Here is a 21,860-nt window from a genome sequence, read left to right as displayed (position 1 = left end):
ATGATTGTCTGGCCTGAATTTGACATTAGCATCTTGAGTTTGACACTTATGATTTAAGATTAGACAACAGAGTAAAAACTTACTGCAGTGATGAACTTGTTGCTCTGTGCTTGGAGATCTTCACTTTTTGGAAAGATGGGGGAAGCCTCCATGGAGGAATTAGGCAGGGAAGAGCAAAGGAAGGAGGAGGACTCCTCGTTGTTGTTGTTGTACGAGTCTAGGAGGCCGTCGGGGGGTCCGGGTAAGGTGAGGGTGCTCAGGCCGGTTACGCTGTCATTGGAAGTGCACTGGGACGACGTCTCGGAACCTTCTGTAACTGCCACAAAAATGCAGAACAGCATTTTAATCATCTTGACATGAAGTAGGTGTCAACAACATTTTTGCTGCGGCTTTTGGCAAGTTAAGGCAACATTTCATGGATTTCTCATTCCGATAATTTAGGCGTGAACGAAGGTTGCGTAACATCGTGTTGTGCAAATATATATATGTAAGGGCTCACGCATGGAAGGACGGGTCCCCGAGTCGTGCTCCAGCTCGTCTTCCTCAATGCAGTCGTAAGGCCATTGGGCAAAGGAGGGAATGGTGGCCAGTGGGTAGGCATGAGGGTGTGAGTGGGTAGGTGAAGAGTACATGTGGAGGTTGAGGGATCCCAACAGGGATGAGGACGACTGGCTGCCAGAGGAGGAAGTGCTGCTGTTGGAGATGGTAGAGTGTGGCCTCTTGATGGAAGCAGAGTATTCGTACGCGGACACCGCTATGGAGGCTCTCGTTCTACATTCTGTGAGACACCGCAATGTGTGGGAATTGGAGGTAGATGAGGACAATGCTGCAGACATGGGCTTGGAGTAGTAAATTCATTTCAAAATGTAACCAGAATATCCAAAAGATATTTTTAAAGCAAACTGATTAAAAATGTAAATCTGCATTCCATCAGATTTTTAACTTAGACGTCATATATATTCAACAGTAATAATTTTGAATTACAGCAAATGGAAAAGGCACTTTTTTGTTATTGTTACAAAAAGTCATTTTTTTCCACATTTCCCATAGGGAAGCCGCTGGTGGAAGATTGCCATTCATACTCACAGTTACATGTAAGGGTAATTTAGAGTTTTCAACCATCTTAAATGTTTTAGAGATGTGGGAGAAACCCCACCAATTGAGGAATGACCTAAATTCGAGCCGACAACCCCAATCGTATTAGGCCAGCCTGCTAACCACTTGGCCACAGGGCCACCTAGGCTAGGTCAATCACATACAAATAAATCCACAGTTTCAACCTTAAACAAAAAGTAGGGACTACGTGAGGAGGAAAAAAAAGGAAAGTCTCACCTGACCCCTTCATGATATAGTCGATGGCTCTGTCATTGATGGCTGCATCACTGTGTCTAATGTCCATGAAAGGCTTGCTTCCGATACCCATTGACACCATCTCTTTCATGCGTAACTCTGTAAGCCAAAAGACTCAAAATTTTTAGGAACATATCTGCAACAAAATGAAAAATATCCACGCAAAAAAAAAACACACCCCTGTTTCGTAGTGCCTGCCTCCACAGGATTTTCCCTAAAATGGTGGTCCATACAGCCTTGACCTCCACTGAGCTTGCTTGCAGGACGAATGTGTCTTGGGACTTCCTTCTCCGGAACCATATTTCAAAGCGGAGACCACTGTCGCCAACATTCTCAGTCATACCTATATCGGCTGTCTAAAAAAAAGGAGAAAATAATCTGTTTTGGTACCTGAAATAGCAATTGATGTGAAAAGAGACGCTTACTTTATAGGATTGTTTATAGATGTAAATGTCATATCCTCCTTCGATCTTTTTGGTCTTGCTAAAGAGGATAAGGTCTTCAAACAAGAAGACGTGACGAAGGTACTTCCTGCGTCCACACCAGACGATGAACTCATCCTGGCAGCGCAGTTGTCCCTGTTCCTTTAAGTTGACCTAGACAGGAAAGACCCCAGGTCACATATAACAATAGAAGTTCTGTTGGGATGCTGATTTCACTCTACAGTATACAAAAGATGACATCAAGTTCAAAAATAAACTATGGATAATGGAGCAGGACATTGACAAGATGATGTAATTTGGGGGATATATTTTTTTACTTTCTAGAAGAATATTTATAAATTGATCATTACTTGACTCTTAAAGAAGTATGTTTAAAGATCAAACAGGTTGAATTGCACGTCATGTATTTATACTAATGATCTTTGTTTCAATTGGCAGCTTCATTCATTCATTCATTTTTCATTCTGGTTATCCACACAAGGATCACAGGGGGGCTGGAGCCTATCCCAGCCAACTACTATGAGCAGTTTTCCAGCCAATCGCAAGGCACAATGACCATTCATGCTCACACTCATACCTAGGGACAATTTCAAGTCTTCAATCATCCTAGCATGCCTATTTTGGGGGTTTGGAAGGAAACCTGATAACCCAGAGAAAACCCTTGCAGGCTCGGGGAAAACATGCAAACTCCACACAGGAAGGCCAGAACCCACTGAAGATTCAATCCCCGATTTTTTTTAACTGTAAGGCGGATGTGCAATATAAATATATTCAAAGGCATATGTTATTCATCCTCTGTGTTAATCCACATATATTACAGCAGGTTATTGCAAACTGTGACTCTTCTTTCATTAGGTAATGATGATCTGACATATAGTAAGTATTTTGGGACCTGAGCATGTAAACAGAACTTTAAAAGGTACCACATTACTATTTAGAAGGAAACAAGCTCAGCCCATTCCTTGCTTATCTATTAAAAGGGATTTCAAAATACAGTTGACACCTTGCACTTACATCACATCCACGAATGGCATCCATAGCCAACAGGTCGTTGCCATGACGAAGCTGAAATTTAACCATCTCCTCGGCCGTGCGAAGGTCGCTCAGCTCTTGCGCTTGGGACTGACTACACTCCTTGATGAGGTCCTTGAGCAGCAGTGCGTATTTACTCATCCTTTGGATGGGCTTCAGTAAGTAGGACGCCAGGTCCATCTTATCCCCAAGATCCAGCTGCTTATTCTGGGAGGCGAGAAGATGGTCAAGATGTTTCAAGCCATTGATGTGTATGTGTATCATGATCAGGTTTGTCTTCTTCACACAACATGACTGATTTTTTAATACAGCATATACAAAGAAAGCATGCATTGGGAAAATATTGACTTGTCTAAACACTATCAAAATACTACGGTCGATCTACTTTACTTTCTTGATCTTTGGTTATTTTTCTTAATTTTGATGATAACAGTTTAAGACCCAAAATAATTCATGTTCACATATTTTAGAGCCGAACCTCAAGAGATTTTTGATCTTTTCTTATTTTAAAATTTGATGTATCCTATTGTGCAAGTGACATGCTGATAATTATATTATTAATTTGAGTCATGATATCGCTTTATGAGACATGTGCATAATTCACTTCCTTTAATGTTGCACCATTGTGGAAGAGTGCTGACCTTTTCACCCAGTAAAGAATGTTACCAGAGTTTCCAGACGCACCTTAAAGAATTCGTTCCCATGGCTGCTGAGCAGGGAGTCAGACCGGGGCTTATTCTTGCTGTACAGAGCATACATTCCAAACTGATCCTCCTGCATACACACAATTCACCAGTTAGAAAACACCATAATATAATGGTAACAGTTCATGCTGTAGAATGTAAGAGATTCAAACCATATGAGCCGTGTAACCAGCCACAATGTTTCTCCATTCAAGAAGAAAGCAGACCAGTAGTTCAATTACAAAATGGACATGCAGTAAAATCCATATAAGACTGAATAATGGTGGAGTAAGTGCTTTTGTGAGTCCGCAGGTCAATCTTAATCTAAATGCATCTTTCCAGATTTTCCTGCTAGGCGGCATTGAAACCCTTGGGTCCATGTTGCCACACAGTAGTTATGACTAGCATATGCCAGATTTTTCACGAGTTTGGCTTCTTCAAATACTGCCAAGCAACAAGTGGACTCAAGCATGTAGCGTGACCTAGAAACTCCCCTGTGTAATTTTGCAGGCCTACACTGCTGAGCCGGCTATCCACTTACTTTTAGTATCAAACTATGCTACACTATTGGTTGAAAACACGACTCCTCGCATGCAGCCTAGATATTCGTCTTTCCCCATATAACACGTCTATTTAGATAACAAAAAGACAAATGAGCCTGGAAACATCCCATTTAGTTGTGCAACAACGTGTCTAAAGGTCGAGGCTTTTGATGGAAATTCGGAGAGCTTAGTAGATTGTCAGTGCGCCTCCTCAGGGCATTTTGACTGGGTCTTAAAATACTCACATGACTGAGAAAGCAGCTGCTAATGGACAGTGGAGAGTGGGCGCAGGATTCCAAGTCCTTGAGGAAATACTGGCTGTGAAAGTCCCACAGCTTCTCCATGTTTCCAAAAATGATGTTGCGCTTCCCGCGGAGGTCTTGCGGCAGATCCAGGCGCTCCATCTCAGGGAAATAATGCTCAATTACGTAGCAGAGAGAGCGAACATATTCCCTCTCGGTGAAGATCATCTCATCCATGATGTGCTGCACTTTACTGGGAACAACAACACACTATGGTCACATCATTCAGTAGATAACACTATGATATATTGTGATATGCTTAATTTCTGTTTTGTGTCACCTACCATAGACTATTCACGGTTTATGAGTCAAATCCGAGTTAGATGTATTTTCTATTTAAATTTGACTAATAACCTTTGTTGTGACAGCCAACTAAATGTCAGTTACTTCTCACAAAGGTTTACTGCCATTTTGAAAGCATCTTCACATTAATAATACCCAGTGTTCTGACCTGCTATGTTTCTTTTCCTCTCCGTCACCGTGTCTGGCATGGATCTTTGAGGGCGTAGACATACTGCGACTGCGTCCTAACGCTGGGCTCATGACGTCGGGCCGCAGAAGCTTTTTCTCTGCCGATACGTTATTGGCCACCTCCAAACCCTTGATGTAGACCCCAGTGTAACCATGCACGTGACTGGAGTCTGAATGGCCGCCCTCCCTTGGCGGCAGCTCATAGTTCATGGTCTTCTTCATAATCTTCTTCATTGGTGACTTGCGAACTCGGGAAGATCCTGAGAAGAGGGGCTCCGAGTGGCAGGAAGTGGAGGAGTCAATAGTGCAGTCGCTGTCCGTGTCGTCGAATGTAGATGGGCTCAGCTTGTTGTCAAGTGGGAAAGTAAAGCGTGAAGAGGAGGAAATGGAACCAGAGGGGCTTTTGGAGTAAGGCTCATCAGAATACAGCTTGATGTCCTCAGTAGTTGGCGGCGTGATGGTCCTGCTGGAAACACTGGACTTTTCAGACAGGAACTCGTAGGCACTAATTTCTGCAACACTACTTTGGCTCCCTGCAGGCTTTAAAACATCTGTAAAATCAGAGGACATGGAGTCTGAAGAAGTCCTAGTGGCTCGCGCTAAAGTGTCTTCTAGCTGTTGCTTGGTCTGCTGACAATTGTGCCACACTGCGTTCCACTGTTGGACTTCCTGAGGACATTCTAGGGACAGCACCATGTCATTCAGTGTGCTGAAGTTCTCCACTGAGAATTTGGAGGCCTCAGTGCAGTAGTCCCGCAGTGTCTGGACCACAGTGGGAGAAAGTGCTTCACCGGAAGTATTAAGGTGACTGACATAGTTCTGGCAATGCTCCCTCCACTGGTTTACCTATTTGACATTGAAAAAAAGGTTCACTCTTTTGGACTGTATATACAGAATTCAATATTTTTACATTATTCGGGTGTCAGGCTATGATAAAACTTTGGCAGAATTAGCATCACTACTTTACAGTTATTCTCTACCCTAAAATAGACCTGCTATATATTCTTTAACTTACAGATTCATAGAACTCGTAGAGGTTTCCCAGGAGGTCCAAGTGTCCCTTCCGTTTCTCCACTCTGCTCAGTATGGAGGTGAGATATTGCTTGAATTCTGAGGAAACGGAGCTAGGAAGAAACTGCGAAGACTCTTTCACCATCTGTAGTGCGTGTCTATGTTGGTTCTGTCAACCGACATGTGAACAAAGGATTACATTATACGGTACATCAGAAGTTCTCAATACATAGATTGCCGAAGTACTATCACAGAATGATTTGATCCATTCTTTTGGTTTCCATTAGTACTGAACGATGTCTCGTTTATACCGCAGGAGGTCTGATGCTTATATTTGTATTTATTTTTAGGAATAAAAATATCTGGATTGTCTAATAACCGCATCAGGCTCGGTGTCTAACTTCCTAGTTTGCGTGGAGCCCACTGCCTGGCCTAAGACGATCTGTGACAGCTGCACGTTAAGTAATAAATTGACCTTGGACAATTGAAGTATGTGCCGCAATTATATGATGTATTTTGGTGCCCTTTGATGGAACGGAAGCTGTTTTTAAGTGCCCTCCCTCCGAGCTCACATGATAACTAGATCTTGAACAAAGAATGTTTGAGCACCCCTGCTCTACATAATGCAAAAGTGTCTACATTTTGTAATGGAAAATCCAAGGAATTCTTATGTAATGGTGTAATCTCTGTTCTTGTCAAGATATTTACCACAGATTCTTTCAGAAATTGGTCCAAGCTTTCCTTCATGTCTTTAATGTTGCTGACAGATAAAGTCAGTGATTCCAATGGTGTGAGATTCTTGTCTCCTTCCACACTAAACCACAGTTTGACCTGAAAAGATATATTTTTTAAATTCCCATAATCGTAAAAGAAAAAAGAGCCGTCAAAGGTTGGTAAATAGTCAAGGCTGACCTGTTGTGTCTGTTCCTCAAACCTGCGCACTTCCATGAGACTTTCCAAGTCTTTCTGAGACTTGTTGGATAGAATGACAAGCTCATGGACTTCTTCATCTACTTGGTTGTACAGTGCACTCAACATATCTACAGCATCTCTGAGGAGAGGCAAACATTAATAACATGGTCATTTTGATGCCAACAGGAAGTGAGAGCTCTCCAGCAGTACCTGTAGCTCTCATTGTCACAGGCCTCTTCCTTCCTGATGCGGGCGAGGATGGTGCCTCCTTCAAGACGTAACCTATTTAAATGGCTGTCATCCAGCACAGACTTCATGAGACGTTTCTGCTGCTCCATCATCAGAGACACTTCCTAAACAACAAATATCAGTTTGTAGCTCGTTTCCATTTTCTTGCAGGACGTGACTGACGATTCAGTCCAGGTCTTACCTCAGATGTCTTCAAGTTGCCACTGTCACTCAACAATGCGATAGACTCCTGGAGAGAGGAGATGGCTTCGCCACAGCTGCTAGCAAAGGGTTCAATTTTCTGTAAAGTTAACAAAAGATGAAAAATTAACATTTAACAGGTCATTTCCGGGTTCATGGAGAACAATATATTTCAATTGTGAATAAACGGGCTGAAAGTTAAGTTTCACATGACCATCAAATGAATAAAGTGATATTTTCCTATAGTTTGGCTGGGACTGCAACTTGTATTCAGGTGTAACTTCAGGTTTTTTTTTTTCAAACTGAAAGTTAGAGAATAACACTAGATGTGGCCTATCTATCCAGAGTTGGTAGAATTGTTCTGAAGTGATATTGAAGTTGAAGACTTTTCTTATGATTTGGATTATGATCAGGAGCTTAGTAAACCAGTCTTTAGTTATCTGAATATCAAATTGAAAAAAACTACATTAGCAAAAACCTATCTAAACTGAGTTTTGTACTGTTTGTTCTTGGAGTCTAAAAAGATAAATAAAAAAATGTCATCATTAAGAAATACAGACAACATCTGACTTTTCATTAAAAAAAGCAACCCATACACCTTTATGACTTATATAACATCTGACTTTTTCTTCTTCATAATATTATTTTTGTCTGGTGAAAATTACATTGTGAAATCATGCTAAGTTGTTAAAAATAAGAAGTCCACGTGGAGCTTGACCATTGTCTTTGTGAAAAAATATGAAATTGACCAAATGTGGACATAGGACTATTGGATCAATGTCAAGGAAACACGTTACACCATAGTGTTGTGCTGTCACAATAACCTGTCTGAAGAGAATCCAATGGTTGTGGTCATAGTGGAAAGTGCCCTCCAGGTCGCGTGTGAGCTGGTTCTGGTCAACATGCTTCAGCAAGGCCTTCAAAGATGACAATGTCTCGGTCTATGTTGAGAAAAGACAGAAGTATTGGTCAGTCCTCACCTCTTATGTGACTTCAAATGTAGGGCTTAAGTAAACTTGGCATAGGAATGTTACTCAACACTGGGCAAAAAAATGCTATACTATGGATTTCAAGATATGTAATGACACAAAAAACATTGTGTAAAAGGAGATTGTTGACAAGAAGAATCTAGTGGAAGCACCCAACTTGTTCATGCAACTGCAACTATAATCTCTCACCTGTACATTAACAATCTCTCTTTCAGGTTTGGCGGCTGCCTCTTTGTCCACCAGAAAAAGGACTGAGTAAAGTGCATTTGGTACCAATGTCTGAAAATAGATGCATATTTTTATGATTATATAATGATTGCAATAACTTAAAAAAGTAAAAGGTTGAACAAAATAAAGTAAATGTTAGAATAACGCACAAATGCAATGCAATAAAGATTAAAAATGCAGACAAATCAAAATAACAGATGCGTAGAGATTTTTTTTTACAATGTGCGACATCTCTGCATCATCAGGTGAGACTCAAACAGAATCATGAATGTCGGCTGATACCAACTTGCTCACAGACACTTCTGTGTGTGTTAGTTAAAAACAGACAAGCAAGCACACGTAAGCCCCGAGGCCAGCATTTTCGCAGAAGAAGCACTTAGATGAGCAGTCATTACAACTTTAAGGTGTGCCTCTCCTTCTGAAATTTTGCAAATTGGGAAATAATGTCAAAAAGTCTACTTGATGTAGTAAGGACTATTGGCATTGTAAGGCCAGTGAACCTAAAAGTGTTGTTAGGAGGCTCACCTGAAATTCAGATAGCGAAGACAAGAGAGCAGGAACTGGCTGCTGCCTCCTGCTGTCTATCACAACTGTCAGACCTTCATCACGTTTGTCTTTCCTACAAAAGGAATAATTTAGTCACTTTAACTACATGTTGACATGGCTAAACAATGTATTGGTGCCATGGTGTTAATTGTCAAAAATATATACATATATATATATATAGACACCCAGGTATAGATAATAGGAAGAGAGGTCAGTAAAAATAACAGTGATATTCTTGCATTAGTATCATCAAAGTATACTATAGTGTGGGGACATACATTTTGTAATCTATGAGAATACTTTTTTCCCCCCTTGTGGTTACTTCTGGTTATTAAAAAATTAAGCCCTGGTGTCTACATAATAGATATTATGTTTTGGATAATGCAGGCCATAATATTAACCCATTGTAAATATAATTTTCTCACATGTAGATGCCGGATCTAAATTAAATTTATATTATTTGATATACATATATATTTTCATTCATTTTCTGTACCATGCATTGCGGGGGTTGGTGGGCAAAAGGAAGACTACACCTTAGACTGGTCGGCAGTCAGCCGTAGAGCACACAGAGACAATACCACCATCCGCACTCACAATTATACTGCCACCAACTACATGTTCTACCCGGGCTTGCATGGGTTTTCTTCGGGTACTCCGCTTTCCTCCCACATTTCAAAAACATGCATGGTAGGCTGGTTGAAAACTCTAAATTGCCTCTAGATGAGTGTGTGCGTGAATGGTTGTCCGTCTCCTTTTGTCCTACAATTGGCTGGCCACAAATTCAGGGTGTCCTTTGCCTGTTGCACGTAGTTGGCTGGGATAGGCTCCAGCACCCCTCGCAACCCTTGTGTGGGCAGATAAGATGTATGGAAGATGAAAGAATAATCACGATAATAGTAATAACACCAATGTGTAATAAATACTGCATTTAAAAGGTTATATATACAGTACTTGTTAATATCCAGTGCTGCTTTTTGTACAAGCATTATGAATATAATTTAGAGATAATCAAAAACATATATACAGTACGTCTTGGAAACTAAAAAATACCCAGTGCTGTTTCTTGTACAATAATTTCAATTCTGATTTAGTGATACTGAAAAACAGAATTCAATTACCTGACATTATTTGCTGAATAATAATGGGAACAAAAGGTGTTCTCTGCTTACCGCAGAGTGGAATGTAAGTAGACCAGTAAGGTGGTGAGATCATGTGCCGTGCAGCTTTCGCCTACCCACACCTGAGCTCTTGTACACACCTGCAAAACCGCCCTCCCACTGCGATCTCTTGTTCCTGGAGGAAAATAAACAGGTTCAAACAAAAAACTACTACTTTTTCACTACTTCAAGAATGAATATTAAAATAATACACAAACAAATCTATATAATTTGAACAATAGCTACCATGTGTCACATTAGACGTGTAAAAAAAAGGGGAAGAAAATAAGTTTCAGGGTGAAATCTGGTCAATTTGCTCCCTACCTGGCAAAATTATAGCGCCTGATGCAAGCAGCTCCTGATTAACCTCTGACATCTGTTTAAGTAGGGACAAGTTACTGTCATTGGAAGAGCTTGATGATGTCCCCAACCCAATTGCTGAACCATTGGCAGTTTTGGGGCTGTTGTATTCTGCTTCCGTCAGTCTAGACTTCTGATCCTCGACAGTGTCTTCCTGCAGCCCTGTAAATTGTAATTACAGGGTTAAACTGTGGGTGTGTCACTCGCTGAGTTTTTTTGTTAACGTATAACTACATGCCCTGCAATACCAATTCAGTGTGTCCCCACCTGGTTCCTGAAGTCAGCTGGGATAGGCTCCAGCACCCCCCTTGACCCTTGTGAGGATAAGCGGTATAGAAAATCAATGAATGAAGGTATAAATGCAATAGTTGACCAGATTAAAGAAAGAGAGTCACTCACTTTCACCTGAAAAAGTTAGGCTCACAGTAAATCACTGAGTCACCCTGGAGACTAGGTTTATTGTCAACATGAGTCAAGAGTCATTTTGGTTTTACAAACTTCAGCACATTAATCCCCTGGGCTTGTTTTTTAGTGTGACTCATATCTATTATTGGTCACACAATTTGCACACTTGATCCAGATCGTGCATTTGTGAAAGTGCAGCCATTGAGGATTATTCATTGAATGCATAGCAAAATTAGTGCTAATCTCACATTACAGTCCAGTACAATCTAGGTTTTTCATATTATGGTCTTTCTACTAGCTCACTAAATAAACTACAGGAAGAACAACTATTTTTCTTATTCATCAACTTCTCTTATGTAAAGTTTTGTCATATTTTTAGGTTTGTTTTTGCAAATATCCTCTTATTCATGCTTTCAATTCATTAATATATATAAAAAGCTGAGACAGTGGGCAAAAAGACAAGCAGTTATCCATTAAAATGTCAAACAATCAAATCACACAAGCTATGTTGACTATTGCACTGTCATCATAGCAGTTTAAAAACAAACTACATTTTGGAAGCAAACAATTGTGTGTTCCATACCATTATACTATTATACTATAGTTCTACTCGGTTGTGTGGGAGTAAACCCAGCCAGCACAGCCACTATTGTCTGAAAATAGTCCGTGCATTTCCTGAGCCACTGTATGAGCAGCCAGTGTTTGCTGCATGTTTCCTAAATTGCTTTGTTTTCACAGGAAGCGACAAACGTCGAGTAAATCCTCTGGAGTATTGTGAAAGTCTGCTTTTTTTGTCCCCAGTTTGACACCACACCGTCCGTCGAAGAGAAAAGCTCCATCGGACAGTGGGCATGGGATTTTGTGTTAAATCATAAAGGAAATGTGCTTTTATTTCTTACTCTTGCTAAGCTTTCTTTATTCTCCTTGACGACTGATTGGTTCACAAAGGACACTTTTGTAAATGAGGCAACCCATGTGTGATCAGAGCACCCCCATTATTCTTAAAAGCACTGTAGGCCTATCCTTATTGTAGGATGCTATGGTCCTTCTGCCTGTTCTTTTGTTGAAACACCATCGATGGAAACTTTTTTACAACAGCTGAAATGCAATCGCCGCTGAAGTCATTTTAGGAATGCAGCAGGGATCTTCTAGTACTCTATTTTCAATTGTATAACATGCTAGTGGGCTGTAATCAAACTTATTCAAAAGAAAAATAACAAAACCCTCATTTAAATCCTAATCTCTGCTCTAAATTAATATTAATGAATCAAAAATGTATATCTCAAATGTTGTGTAACATGAAATGAGATGATATAATTGTATTATATAGAATTTCCATGTTTGCCATTATTATATCAGTCATATTTTTCACCTTTAGCGAGCAATTAATGAAATATGTAGAAATTATCATGGCGACCCATAGACAATTAAGGGCGTAAATGCAATTTGTTTAGAAAAAGTATTTTATCCTAATTATATAATTTAAATGTCATTAGTTTATCATATCCAGGAAAAATTCTTCTCATTTCTGTTTTTTGTTCTATTTTAATATTTTAACACTGTTGATTTGTACTACACAAATGAATTGGCTTTGCTTCATCTTAGCACTACCAGGAAGAACCACATATGCTATGTCATTCAATAATTTCCATACTGTGTATCCTCAAAGGGAAACAGGGGTGCTGGAGCCTATCCATGAAACATTGAGATAAAAGTGGACTACACCTTGAACCTGTCGCCAGTCAGTCACCCAAAAACATCACAACATACCAACCCAAGAAAAGTACCTTCCATGTATAAAAAATAAAAATAGTAAGACATTCACATTATCTGTAACCCCAGTTACACTGCAGGAATCAACACAAAACTAAACAAACAAAAACACAACACACAGATGTGACTTCAGAGCAGTGGATGTCGTAATTGCCTGTCAACTGTGGTCCTGTGAAGCCCTTTGATACATTTGTTGTGATTAAAGTAAAGATAAATAAATGTGACTCAACTTCCCTTGTCAGGCTGGGGCAAATTCTGCACCCCCAACTCAAAGGTGCCAAAGAACACAGCAACCATTCTCTGAAAAGCAATCTGTCAGCAGTGACAGCATTAATGTTTCACAGTTGTGAGCTGTCTCACCGAGTGATGAGCTGTTATAGCTAGTCTTGCTGCAGGCTATCATTACAAAACCTGGCCACAGCCTGGTTTATTTTCATGACTCTTTGTCCCCCTTGGGTTGGGGTATTTGTGAAATGATAGGCCACAACTCATTATTATTAGCTTATATTGGCGACCCTTGTGAGGATAAGTGGTTCAGAAAAGGGTAAGATGATCAAATTTCTATGGAACTATCGGTTTTGTTTAAAATCTAATCAACTTGTGGGCTACCATCCAGAATGAATATTAATATATAGGAGCAATTATTGAAGAATGGCAAAGAAAATAGCCATTGGGAACCTTTGACACTTGTCAGCATATGAATGTTCATGTGAGAGGAAAAGGACTAAAATACTGTGAAAGTTATACTAAATGGTTTTCTAATGTCATGCTTTTGTCATGGTCATTAGCCTGAAAGAACATGTTTTTCCAATAAATGTCTGTATATCTGTGAATACAGTAAAGTGCAATTATGATCTATACCAGTGGTTCTTAACCTGGGTTCGTTGAGTCGGTCTAAGTGGTTTGGTGGAGCCTCTGCTGCGGAGGTCAAGACACATCGACTCATCCTGTCTATTCCCGATAACTTGCCCTACTTGACCATCACTGGCTGTGGATGATCATGGACATTGCTTGGCCAATCAGTGCTGTGAGGAGTTTATATATTTTGAGTATGAAAAACTGATGGGGTTCGGTGAAAGCGCATCTGAAACTGATGGGTTTTGGTAGCTTCAACAAGATTAAGAACCACTGATCTACAGAGTATTACGATATTGATGAACTGTGTACATACCTGTCACTTCTTTACTACTCCTCCTTTCACAACCAGGAAGCGAGGCCTCCACTTCCAACTTCCCAAAACGAAGAACATAACCATTCATTAGTTTTTTGGGGGAGATGTTAGCTGAACCTCCAGAGGAAGACCTTTCCCGGTGAGCTTTACTCTGTCCAGTTTTGTTATTCCTCTCCAGTGACTTGGAGCGGCGCTCCGCCCGTCTCTCTGCGCTCCGCAACCCTCTCTGTAAGTAATGCAAAGGTGTGCTGGGTCGAGAATCTTCACCACTGAGCCATCCACGACTCCCCAACCTCCGGGATAAGTGTTCTCGAGAAGAAGTGCGAGTGTCTGGGCTGCTGCCTGGTGTCACGGATCCTTCCCTTGGACTACCGTGCTCCGGACTTTCTTCCAGGATGGACTCAGTGCTAGACCCGAGGCTCATAGGGTTCTGCAGAGCTTCCATGTAGGATTTCCTGAAAAGTCTTCTGCTCTCAAAAACCACAGAGTCTCTTGGGTGACGTCTATGTGGGCCTGGATTGCTGAGGTCTGTACTAAAGGAGAGCATCTTGGATGCTAGTCCTCTCTCTTTCCCACTGACCTCATCCACTCTTGGCTCTGTCCCACACTCTTCTGTGGGACTGATCGTAATGACGGGAGTTGTTATGTCTACTATCCTCGTGCTATGGCTATCGCTTCTGGTATCCACGCGGTTTGTGCTAGGTGAGCCGCACTCCGAGAAAGTGGAGTCGGCTCCCTGAGAATGGAGGGATTCCCTGGAGCTGCGATGGCTGTCCAGAGTTCCCGTGGATCCGCTGGTACTGCAGGCACTGAGTGTACCACGGAAAGCCACCCTGCTGCAATGCGCTTGCATGATGGCTTCCGCCGTGTTGCTGATAAACAGAGGTTTGACCACGTTCTTCCACGGAGTCCTGTACACAGATTTACCGGTTGTAAGCAGGCAATTCTGTAGCGGGTGCAGGTTCCGTTCAAGTGTTACATTCTGCAGGAACTCAGCGGTGAAAACGCTGCCATACATGCTCTCCGCCACGGGGATCTCCACAATAGCCTGCCCGCTGCCTGACAAGCATTTTATCACAAGCTTTGCAGTCTTGTGGCCTAATGGTACTATTTGCAGGTAGAAGTCTCCTTGCTTCAGTCTCACTTTGTGTAAGGGGGACAACTGCAAGATCACTTTGTCGTGAATGCAGAGAGGCCAACCTTCGTTATAGAGGAGCAGTCCTCGGAACCTTACCTGGGAGAAGAGAAGAGGGGTACAGTTAACGCCCACTCTTGGAAAACATCGGACAATTTGTGTCAAGACACAGCTTCGGTAAGCCTCGCGTCACTGGCTGAAAATTTGCCACTATTGTTACAACATGTTTGACTTTTATGCACAGGGCTCCATGCGGATGATGGCTCACGCCCACTGATCATCTCAAGAGAAAAACACGTTGTATCAGGCCTGCAGGCACAACCGTAAGTCTACCTCTTGTGACACAATTGAAAAAGGAAAAGCAGTGACATTTTTTTGTAAGTTATAAGGCTCTGTAAAAACAAACCCCAGAACAAAAACAAAAGATACATTTAATTTGAAATCCTGGCAGCTGTGGTTGCCAGAATTTTAATATTAAAATAACATTGGATGAGGGAGTGTGGGGGGATTAGGTAAAAATGGTGTAGCTCTTTGTTGACTGTAAAATGTACTTTATTTTTTAAAATGTACTATACCAAACTTTTACACCGTGATCATTTATTCATTATTGAAACTAGTGTTGATTTCATGGCACTGTTTTTTATTCACCCCGTTCTCAACTATGATTTAAACCGACATTTACAATGTTCCAGTTGAGCATGCTGACTACTAAGCTAATAGTATAGGTTGGATAAGGCTGAAAATGAAAAAAAAAAGAGGAAATATTGTACTGTCACCATCAACCATTTTACACTAAATAATTGTTATAATGCAGTTGTTTTTAATAGTAACTTGTTTTTAATTAGTAAAAACTATTATTCTATAGGATTGATAAATGCTTTGGTCGCAGGAGTAGGAACCACATAGGATTGGATAGGAGGATAATGGTTAATATTAAGTTCCATTTTTTAACTTTGAGGTGCTTCAAGACACTTTTTTTGGCCCAAGATATTCAGAAGTAATATTTTCACCTTCCTTTGCATTTGGTAGTCTTTTTTATGACCGCACCATTCTGCCTTTCATGCTAAGTATTCCCCAGCGGTGAACATACAAAGAAACATCAAATGAAGACCATGCATTGTCTTGTCCATCAAGTGGGGTGGTCAAAATGTATCATCTCTATGCACAATTTATTCACTCACATAAGTTTCCTGTTGGATGAGCTGAAGAATCCTTTTAGCAGGAACCAAGAAGTCGATGAAGCAGCGGAGGCCGTCTCCACGGTATTGTCTTTCCACCACACTGAAAAGTTGCCACAAGACGGTGGAAGCTGTGGCGTTGAAGGGCCGGTACAAGGCCGACAAGGTGCTTTGGATACAGCTGTCCAAAGACTCAGCGTCCTGTGAAAATCACAGAAATGCCCAGTCAGCTCTCTGTTTTTTTTTTTCACAAAGCACAGAATGGTCGAGTCCATTTTGGCAATGTGTTTCCATTTAAATACTATGTATAAATAACACTTTGGGGAGATACTGTGATTAAATAAAGATATTCACATGAAGTTATCTGCATGTGTTTTTGCTCTCCGTGACCAATAATCTAGTAGAGTGTTATCCCAACAACAGAAAATGATTGCCTCCAAAAAAATTATTTCATGCATTCATTTCCTGAACCGTTTATCCTCCAAAGGCTCACGAAGTGTACTGGAGCCTATCCAGCCACCTATGGGCACCAAGCGGGGGGGAGACCCTGAATTAGTGGCCAGCCAATCGGAGAGCACAGGTAGACAGACAACCATTCACGCTCACACTCATAACTAGGGGCAATTTAGAGTGTTTGAACCAGCCTAACAAGCCTGTTTTTGGGATGCGGGAAGAAACTGGAGTAGCCGGAGAAATCCCACACAAGCAGGAGCAGGAGAGCATGCAAACTTCCGACAGTGATATGCAAAATCAGACATGCGTTTTCTTTTATTTTATTTGGCACATTAAATTGATATACTGTTATACTATGGATGTAATATAAAACCTTACAGCGATTGTCATATTGGCCCATATTGCAGCAAGACCACTAAGTATATAATATTACAATTTGATCTGAACTGTTGCAGATTTTAGACAGTTGCCCCTCTGATAATTTCCCAATGAAACAGGATTCTGAAGAAATATTGTTTACATTTCACCTACTGGATTGATTAATAGCTTGACATGAATGACTATGATAATGATCAAAGATAAATGTGCTTTACTGACAGACTAAATATCATCCCATTTATTCAGGAAGTTGGATCATGATAGGAAACAGTGCCAGTGATGATCTTTCCATCAGACAGAAGGGAAACACCTGGACCAAATGACGTCACTTTGAGCGGATACAAACAGAACAACTGGAAAGTCCGTCCAGCACAACGTGACCTCGTATTAGTCACTTTTGCATTATCGAACCTATACATGATCTGTCAGGGGCATACAGTATTTAGAGATGCCCTTCACTAGAGCAAAGTCATGTTCAGAACTTAGACATTGTTGTCGTTTCAGCAGGGAATCAAGGCCAAACATCCTTCTCCTATCTGTCCTTCCCGAATAGAACACAACAGTGAAAGAAAGACATCTGCCTCCAGTGATAACCATGCAGATAGACAGTAATACCAGGGAAAGTCCCACCATTTGGCACCGGTGTAAAACTTTATAGGACATTTTTCCAGCATACACTTGATCAGATTTGCACGAGAAGATGAAATAAATCAAACCATCCTATAGGAACCAGGGGTGCAAGTAATACAGTGTTGTGTTTCACTCTTTGAAGAACTGTTGATCTAAGCAGCTCAGTGCTGTTTATTAGAGGAGATTGAGTACAGTTCACTGCGTTGGTACACATGCCATGACTTGGCTACAAGGCTCTCATTGTGATCACCGCCTCCCTAAGTGGTGTGTTCAGTACAGTGTTGGGCTCCAGAAACAAAGCACCCACCTCCATTAGTAGTCAGGCTTCACTTAGCGGGATACAAATGTTTCTGGGCTTTAGTCACTTGGCAGAAGAAGAACAACGTGTTTTATGAGCAGAATGCAAACAATGAGAGGAAAGCCTTCATGACACTGTTGAGGACGGGTCACTAGGTTTCCTTGTTAGCTTCCCAAGGAAGGAAAAAAGTTCTGGTAGTGACTTGAGATTTTCAAGTTAGCACATGTACAAAACTCTAACGGCTTACAATGGGGCTAAATTGACAGCCAAGGTTTGAACTGTGCCTAACGCCGTAAAATGCATCTCTTCAATGAAATGAAATGACATTTAAAGTGATTGACTAAGTGACTGATTAGCAAAATGTATTTGGATAAATAAATGTACACTTGGTTTTATTGTTCAATATAATTGGGGAAATCAGTTATTCAAATGATTGATTATTTAATGAAGCCGCAACGTGATGTAGAGGTTCACTCGCCTGACTTTGGTACGGGCAGCTCGGGCTCAATTCCTGCTGGTGGTGGTATGACTTTGAGTGTGGCTGGTTGTCTCTGTGTGTGTGTGTGCTACAGCAACCCCCGCAACCCTTCCGAGGATGCTCAGTATGGAAGATGAATTATTTTTTGATCAATGCACGATTGATTGCTGATTAATGACTCACTGACCTTTTGATTACCCTCATAGTGATCGCCACAGCAAAACCATTGATTGACAGATTTGGCATTAAGGGGTTAACAATCAAGCGATTTTATAACTGCAGTCAAATTGAAATGGATCAATAGAATGAATGGAATGGTTTCTATTAATATGCCTTTATATTAATTTTATTGATACTACAGATGCGATGGTGCTGATTGTGTTAAATATGTGTCATATTTGCACATAAATATATGTATAAATTTGATCAAAGGCCCTGGAATCTAATCAAATGACAACACACTATGTTATATTGGCAAATACTGCATTGTTGTAAAAAGAATCAATTCTGTCCATCTGTGAAATTGTTCATTTAAACCTGCATTAGTTATTATGCATTAACTATGCAAATAAGCTCCATAAAACAGATCTGCATTTTGTTGCAGTGCTGAATAGGCTAGAATAATAGGAGTTCGAATGGGAGATCGGGAACTGACATCATGCGGAAAAGCAAATCAGCATGACTGTACCTGAATTCATTTTCACTTTTGTTCAACGGTTTGACCTCGGCATACAACTACTAATTTCTATATTAGAAGCCAAACTGGGGAACCTAATTTTGTAGCAGGTAAGCATTTATGTACAGCTCACCAGAATGAGGGAACTAAGATGAACACTAAGGAATGCAGAGGTTAGCCTGCTTTAGACCTTTGGCCATAACACACAAACCAAATAGGAAGTCGCCCCCTTTCATGATTCCAGGTCATGTTAGTAAATGGCTGCCTGAATGATGGAGGAGTAACGTGGTAATTAGTGTCCTCTGGATCCAGGTGGGACACTTTAGTCTGTGGCGTCAACAAAACAGCTGTTACCCTGTGCCATAGAACCATGCTCAAAAACTTTGTATATCACCCACTTAATGCTTTAACATAAAATATGTTGATATCATCCAACACGCCTGTTTTAAAAGTTGAGGTGAAAAAAAAGAATGAAAGTTTTTCAAAATAAGCTTAGACAAAGGCTGCATCCCACAGAAAGGTGCAGCGAGAGTGATCCAGAGCTGCTCACTGACACATTTAGTGGGTCACGGGCACAAAAGGCTGCCTACCAGGCGTCCAGTGGACCATGAAGCCACCAGGGGAGTGTAACAGAAGAGCCCCATAAACGCTGCTACTAAGAGCTTCACAGACAGCAGGATGATGCCAAAAGGCCACATGTTACTCCAACGTACTAGGCCATTTAATGTCAAATGGAACTATCATTGGTAATTCGAATTTTAGGGAAACATCTTTCAATCCTAATCCTTCATTCATTCATTCATTTTCTGAAACTTTTATCCTCGCAGGGGTCGCGAGGGGTGCTGGAGCCTATCACAGCTAACTACGGGCAATGAATCGGTGGCCAGCCAATCGCAGGGCACGAGGAAACTGACAACCATTCATGCTTACACTCATACCTAGGGGAAATTTAGGCTGTCCAATTGGTCTACCATGCATGTTTTTGGGGAGTGGGCGGAAACTGGAGTACCCAGAGAAAACCCACGCAAGCTCCGGGAGAACACACAAACACCAGGAACTAAAGGAAGATCCTGACCTGGTATCGAACCCCCGACCACACAACTGTGAGGCCCCTCACTATCAAAAATGAAATAAAAAAACTAACATCTATAACCAACTATCTTGTTCACTTCAGTCTCTATGTTTAAAGTTAATGAAACTTTTCTGAAAGGAATATTTTGCAACCACAGTAAAACCAGGACTGTTTAATGAGGTTATCACTCCATGATAACAGCTAACCTTTAACGGTTACTCACAAGTGGTATTGACATTTAGGGAAGTCTTGAGTGGAAAAACTGACCTCCAAGCTAGTACAAGCCAAACAAATAAATGTTAAATAAAAGAATATTTGAACAATGACATAGATGCTTGAACCAAGTAAGAGGTTTCACAAATATCATACATTTATCATTTAGAAAGAATAGAACAATATTACTGAACTATTTTTTTTTTGGTTCCCCCAAAGCAGTTTAGTGCAAATAGATGGAATTAAATCTTCAAAAAGCGCCAACTTTAAAAATAAATACAAACTCACATTTTGTGTGTAAGTGTACACAGGTTTGTAGTAAAAAGCTGTTTTTAAAAGAGTCTCACAGCAGTTAAGAGAAAGACTTGATTTATGTTGCCAGCGACTGATGTCTTTGTGTGACGAGATGTAAACAACACTAGCTGTGGGATATTGTTCTTGAACAGCCCGACTTGACCTCTTTGACACAATACCTTGGTATTTTAGTACATTCCTCAATTCACACTCAATCATGAACAAAGTGAATTCTATCGGTTCAATTAATCCAAAAAGTTAAAACACAGTCACGTGAGATCAAGAAAGAATCTGTTGTGCCGGGTAAATATAGAACGGGTGCATACCAATACAAGTTGGGAGTTGATAAAGGAAAAGCTGCTTATCAAAGAGGATACAAAGTTGTGCACTTCACTGACCCCAGCAGTGATACAAAGTATATAACTTTAGATTGTGTTTTCTCTTCTTTGAGCAATTTTAGGCTACAAAATAATATTTTTTACAGCCTGAAGAGTTGTCTCACCTAGCCATAAATCAAATTGATTTGTCAAGAGCAAACACGGAATTCATTCTTCTAACTTTATCCGGTTATTATTGTAATCCATTAGACTTTAATGATTAATCAAGAATGCCTCAGAGAGAACACATTGAGAATCTTTAGAGAACGATAGCTGCAAGTACATACAAACAATGTACGTATATAAGCTTTATGAACAACAACTTATTTAAAAAATCCTAGCACAAGCTTTTCAAAAGGACTGAATATGAAGGCATTTATCTAGAAATGTGTGTATTCCAAAAACAAGTGCTGTTCATTTTCTAGTTCAAAACAAATACTCCAATCCAGTTTTTGTTTTCATTGCACAATTATAGTACAATATGCAACATCAGCATCCATGTTTTTCCACTCAGTGTTTCATGTAAAAACCAACAGACAGCTGCTTTGTTTTAGGACTAAGCACACACTTAAGTGTAAACACTGACACCGAAAGCAGATGTATAGATAAACAAGTAAAGATTACTTTTGGCCCGATACATGCCAACCAGCACAAGTCTCCAAGTGTCAAAGCACGAATCCATACCTTAATACTCAGGTAGTTGTCACAACTCCTTGACTTGGCTCTGGAGTGCATTTTGCCAAGTGACAGCATTTAGACACCTGATCTGGCACCCGTCCCTTAAACAAGTGAGGAGTGTCAAAACCAAGTGGTACAATCCAGTGTATGAACAGCGCTACGCTGGCTGATCACCGGGTCCATTTCCAGCTCT

The 21,860-nt window shown here is 40.6% G+C and overlaps 1 protein-coding gene across 2 annotated transcripts in view; it reads right to left on the bottom strand.

The window, feature by feature from the left end:
• Positions 1–21,860, bottom strand: part of plekhg4b (pleckstrin homology domain containing, family G (with RhoGef domain) member 4B) — a 23,464-nt gene extending 1,604 nt beyond the window's left edge. For both annotated transcript variants that reach the window (XM_077721309.1, XM_077721310.1), the window contains exons 1-22: positions 21,674–21,860; positions 16,124–16,321; positions 13,808–15,041; positions 10,423–10,620; positions 10,111–10,234; positions 8,918–9,011; positions 8,354–8,443; positions 8,000–8,116; positions 7,177–7,275; positions 6,957–7,099; positions 6,747–6,885; positions 6,543–6,665; positions 5,839–6,003; positions 4,804–5,669; positions 4,296–4,545; positions 3,510–3,599; positions 2,808–3,032; positions 1,776–1,946; positions 1,529–1,706; positions 1,333–1,449; positions 500–778; positions 84–316 (exon numbers count right to left, since the gene is read on the bottom strand). In XM_077721309.1, the coding sequence (XP_077577435.1) occupies positions 84–316; positions 500–778; positions 1,333–1,449; positions 1,529–1,706; positions 1,776–1,946; positions 2,808–3,032; positions 3,510–3,599; positions 4,296–4,545; positions 4,804–5,669; positions 5,839–6,003; positions 6,543–6,665; positions 6,747–6,885; positions 6,957–7,099; positions 7,177–7,275; positions 8,000–8,116; positions 8,354–8,443; positions 8,918–9,011; positions 10,111–10,234; positions 10,423–10,620; positions 13,808–15,041; positions 16,124–16,321; positions 21,674–21,742 (5,202 nt within the window). In that variant the 5' untranslated portion in view covers positions 21,743–21,860. The remainder of the gene's footprint in view (positions 1–83; positions 317–499; positions 779–1,332; positions 1,450–1,528; positions 1,707–1,775; positions 1,947–2,807; positions 3,033–3,509; positions 3,600–4,295; positions 4,546–4,803; positions 5,670–5,838; positions 6,004–6,542; positions 6,666–6,746; positions 6,886–6,956; positions 7,100–7,176; positions 7,276–7,999; positions 8,117–8,353; positions 8,444–8,917; positions 9,012–10,110; positions 10,235–10,422; positions 10,621–13,807; positions 15,042–16,123; positions 16,322–21,673) is intronic.

Source organism: Stigmatopora nigra, chromosome 7 (genome assembly GCF_051989575.1).
Source record: "Stigmatopora nigra isolate UIUO_SnigA chromosome 7, RoL_Snig_1.1, whole genome shotgun sequence".
Taxonomy (NCBI): Eukaryota; Metazoa; Chordata; class Actinopteri; order Syngnathiformes; family Syngnathidae; genus Stigmatopora; species Stigmatopora nigra.
The sequence above is the reverse complement of the archived record's forward strand: the minus strand, read 5'-3'. Positions and strand labels throughout refer to the sequence as shown.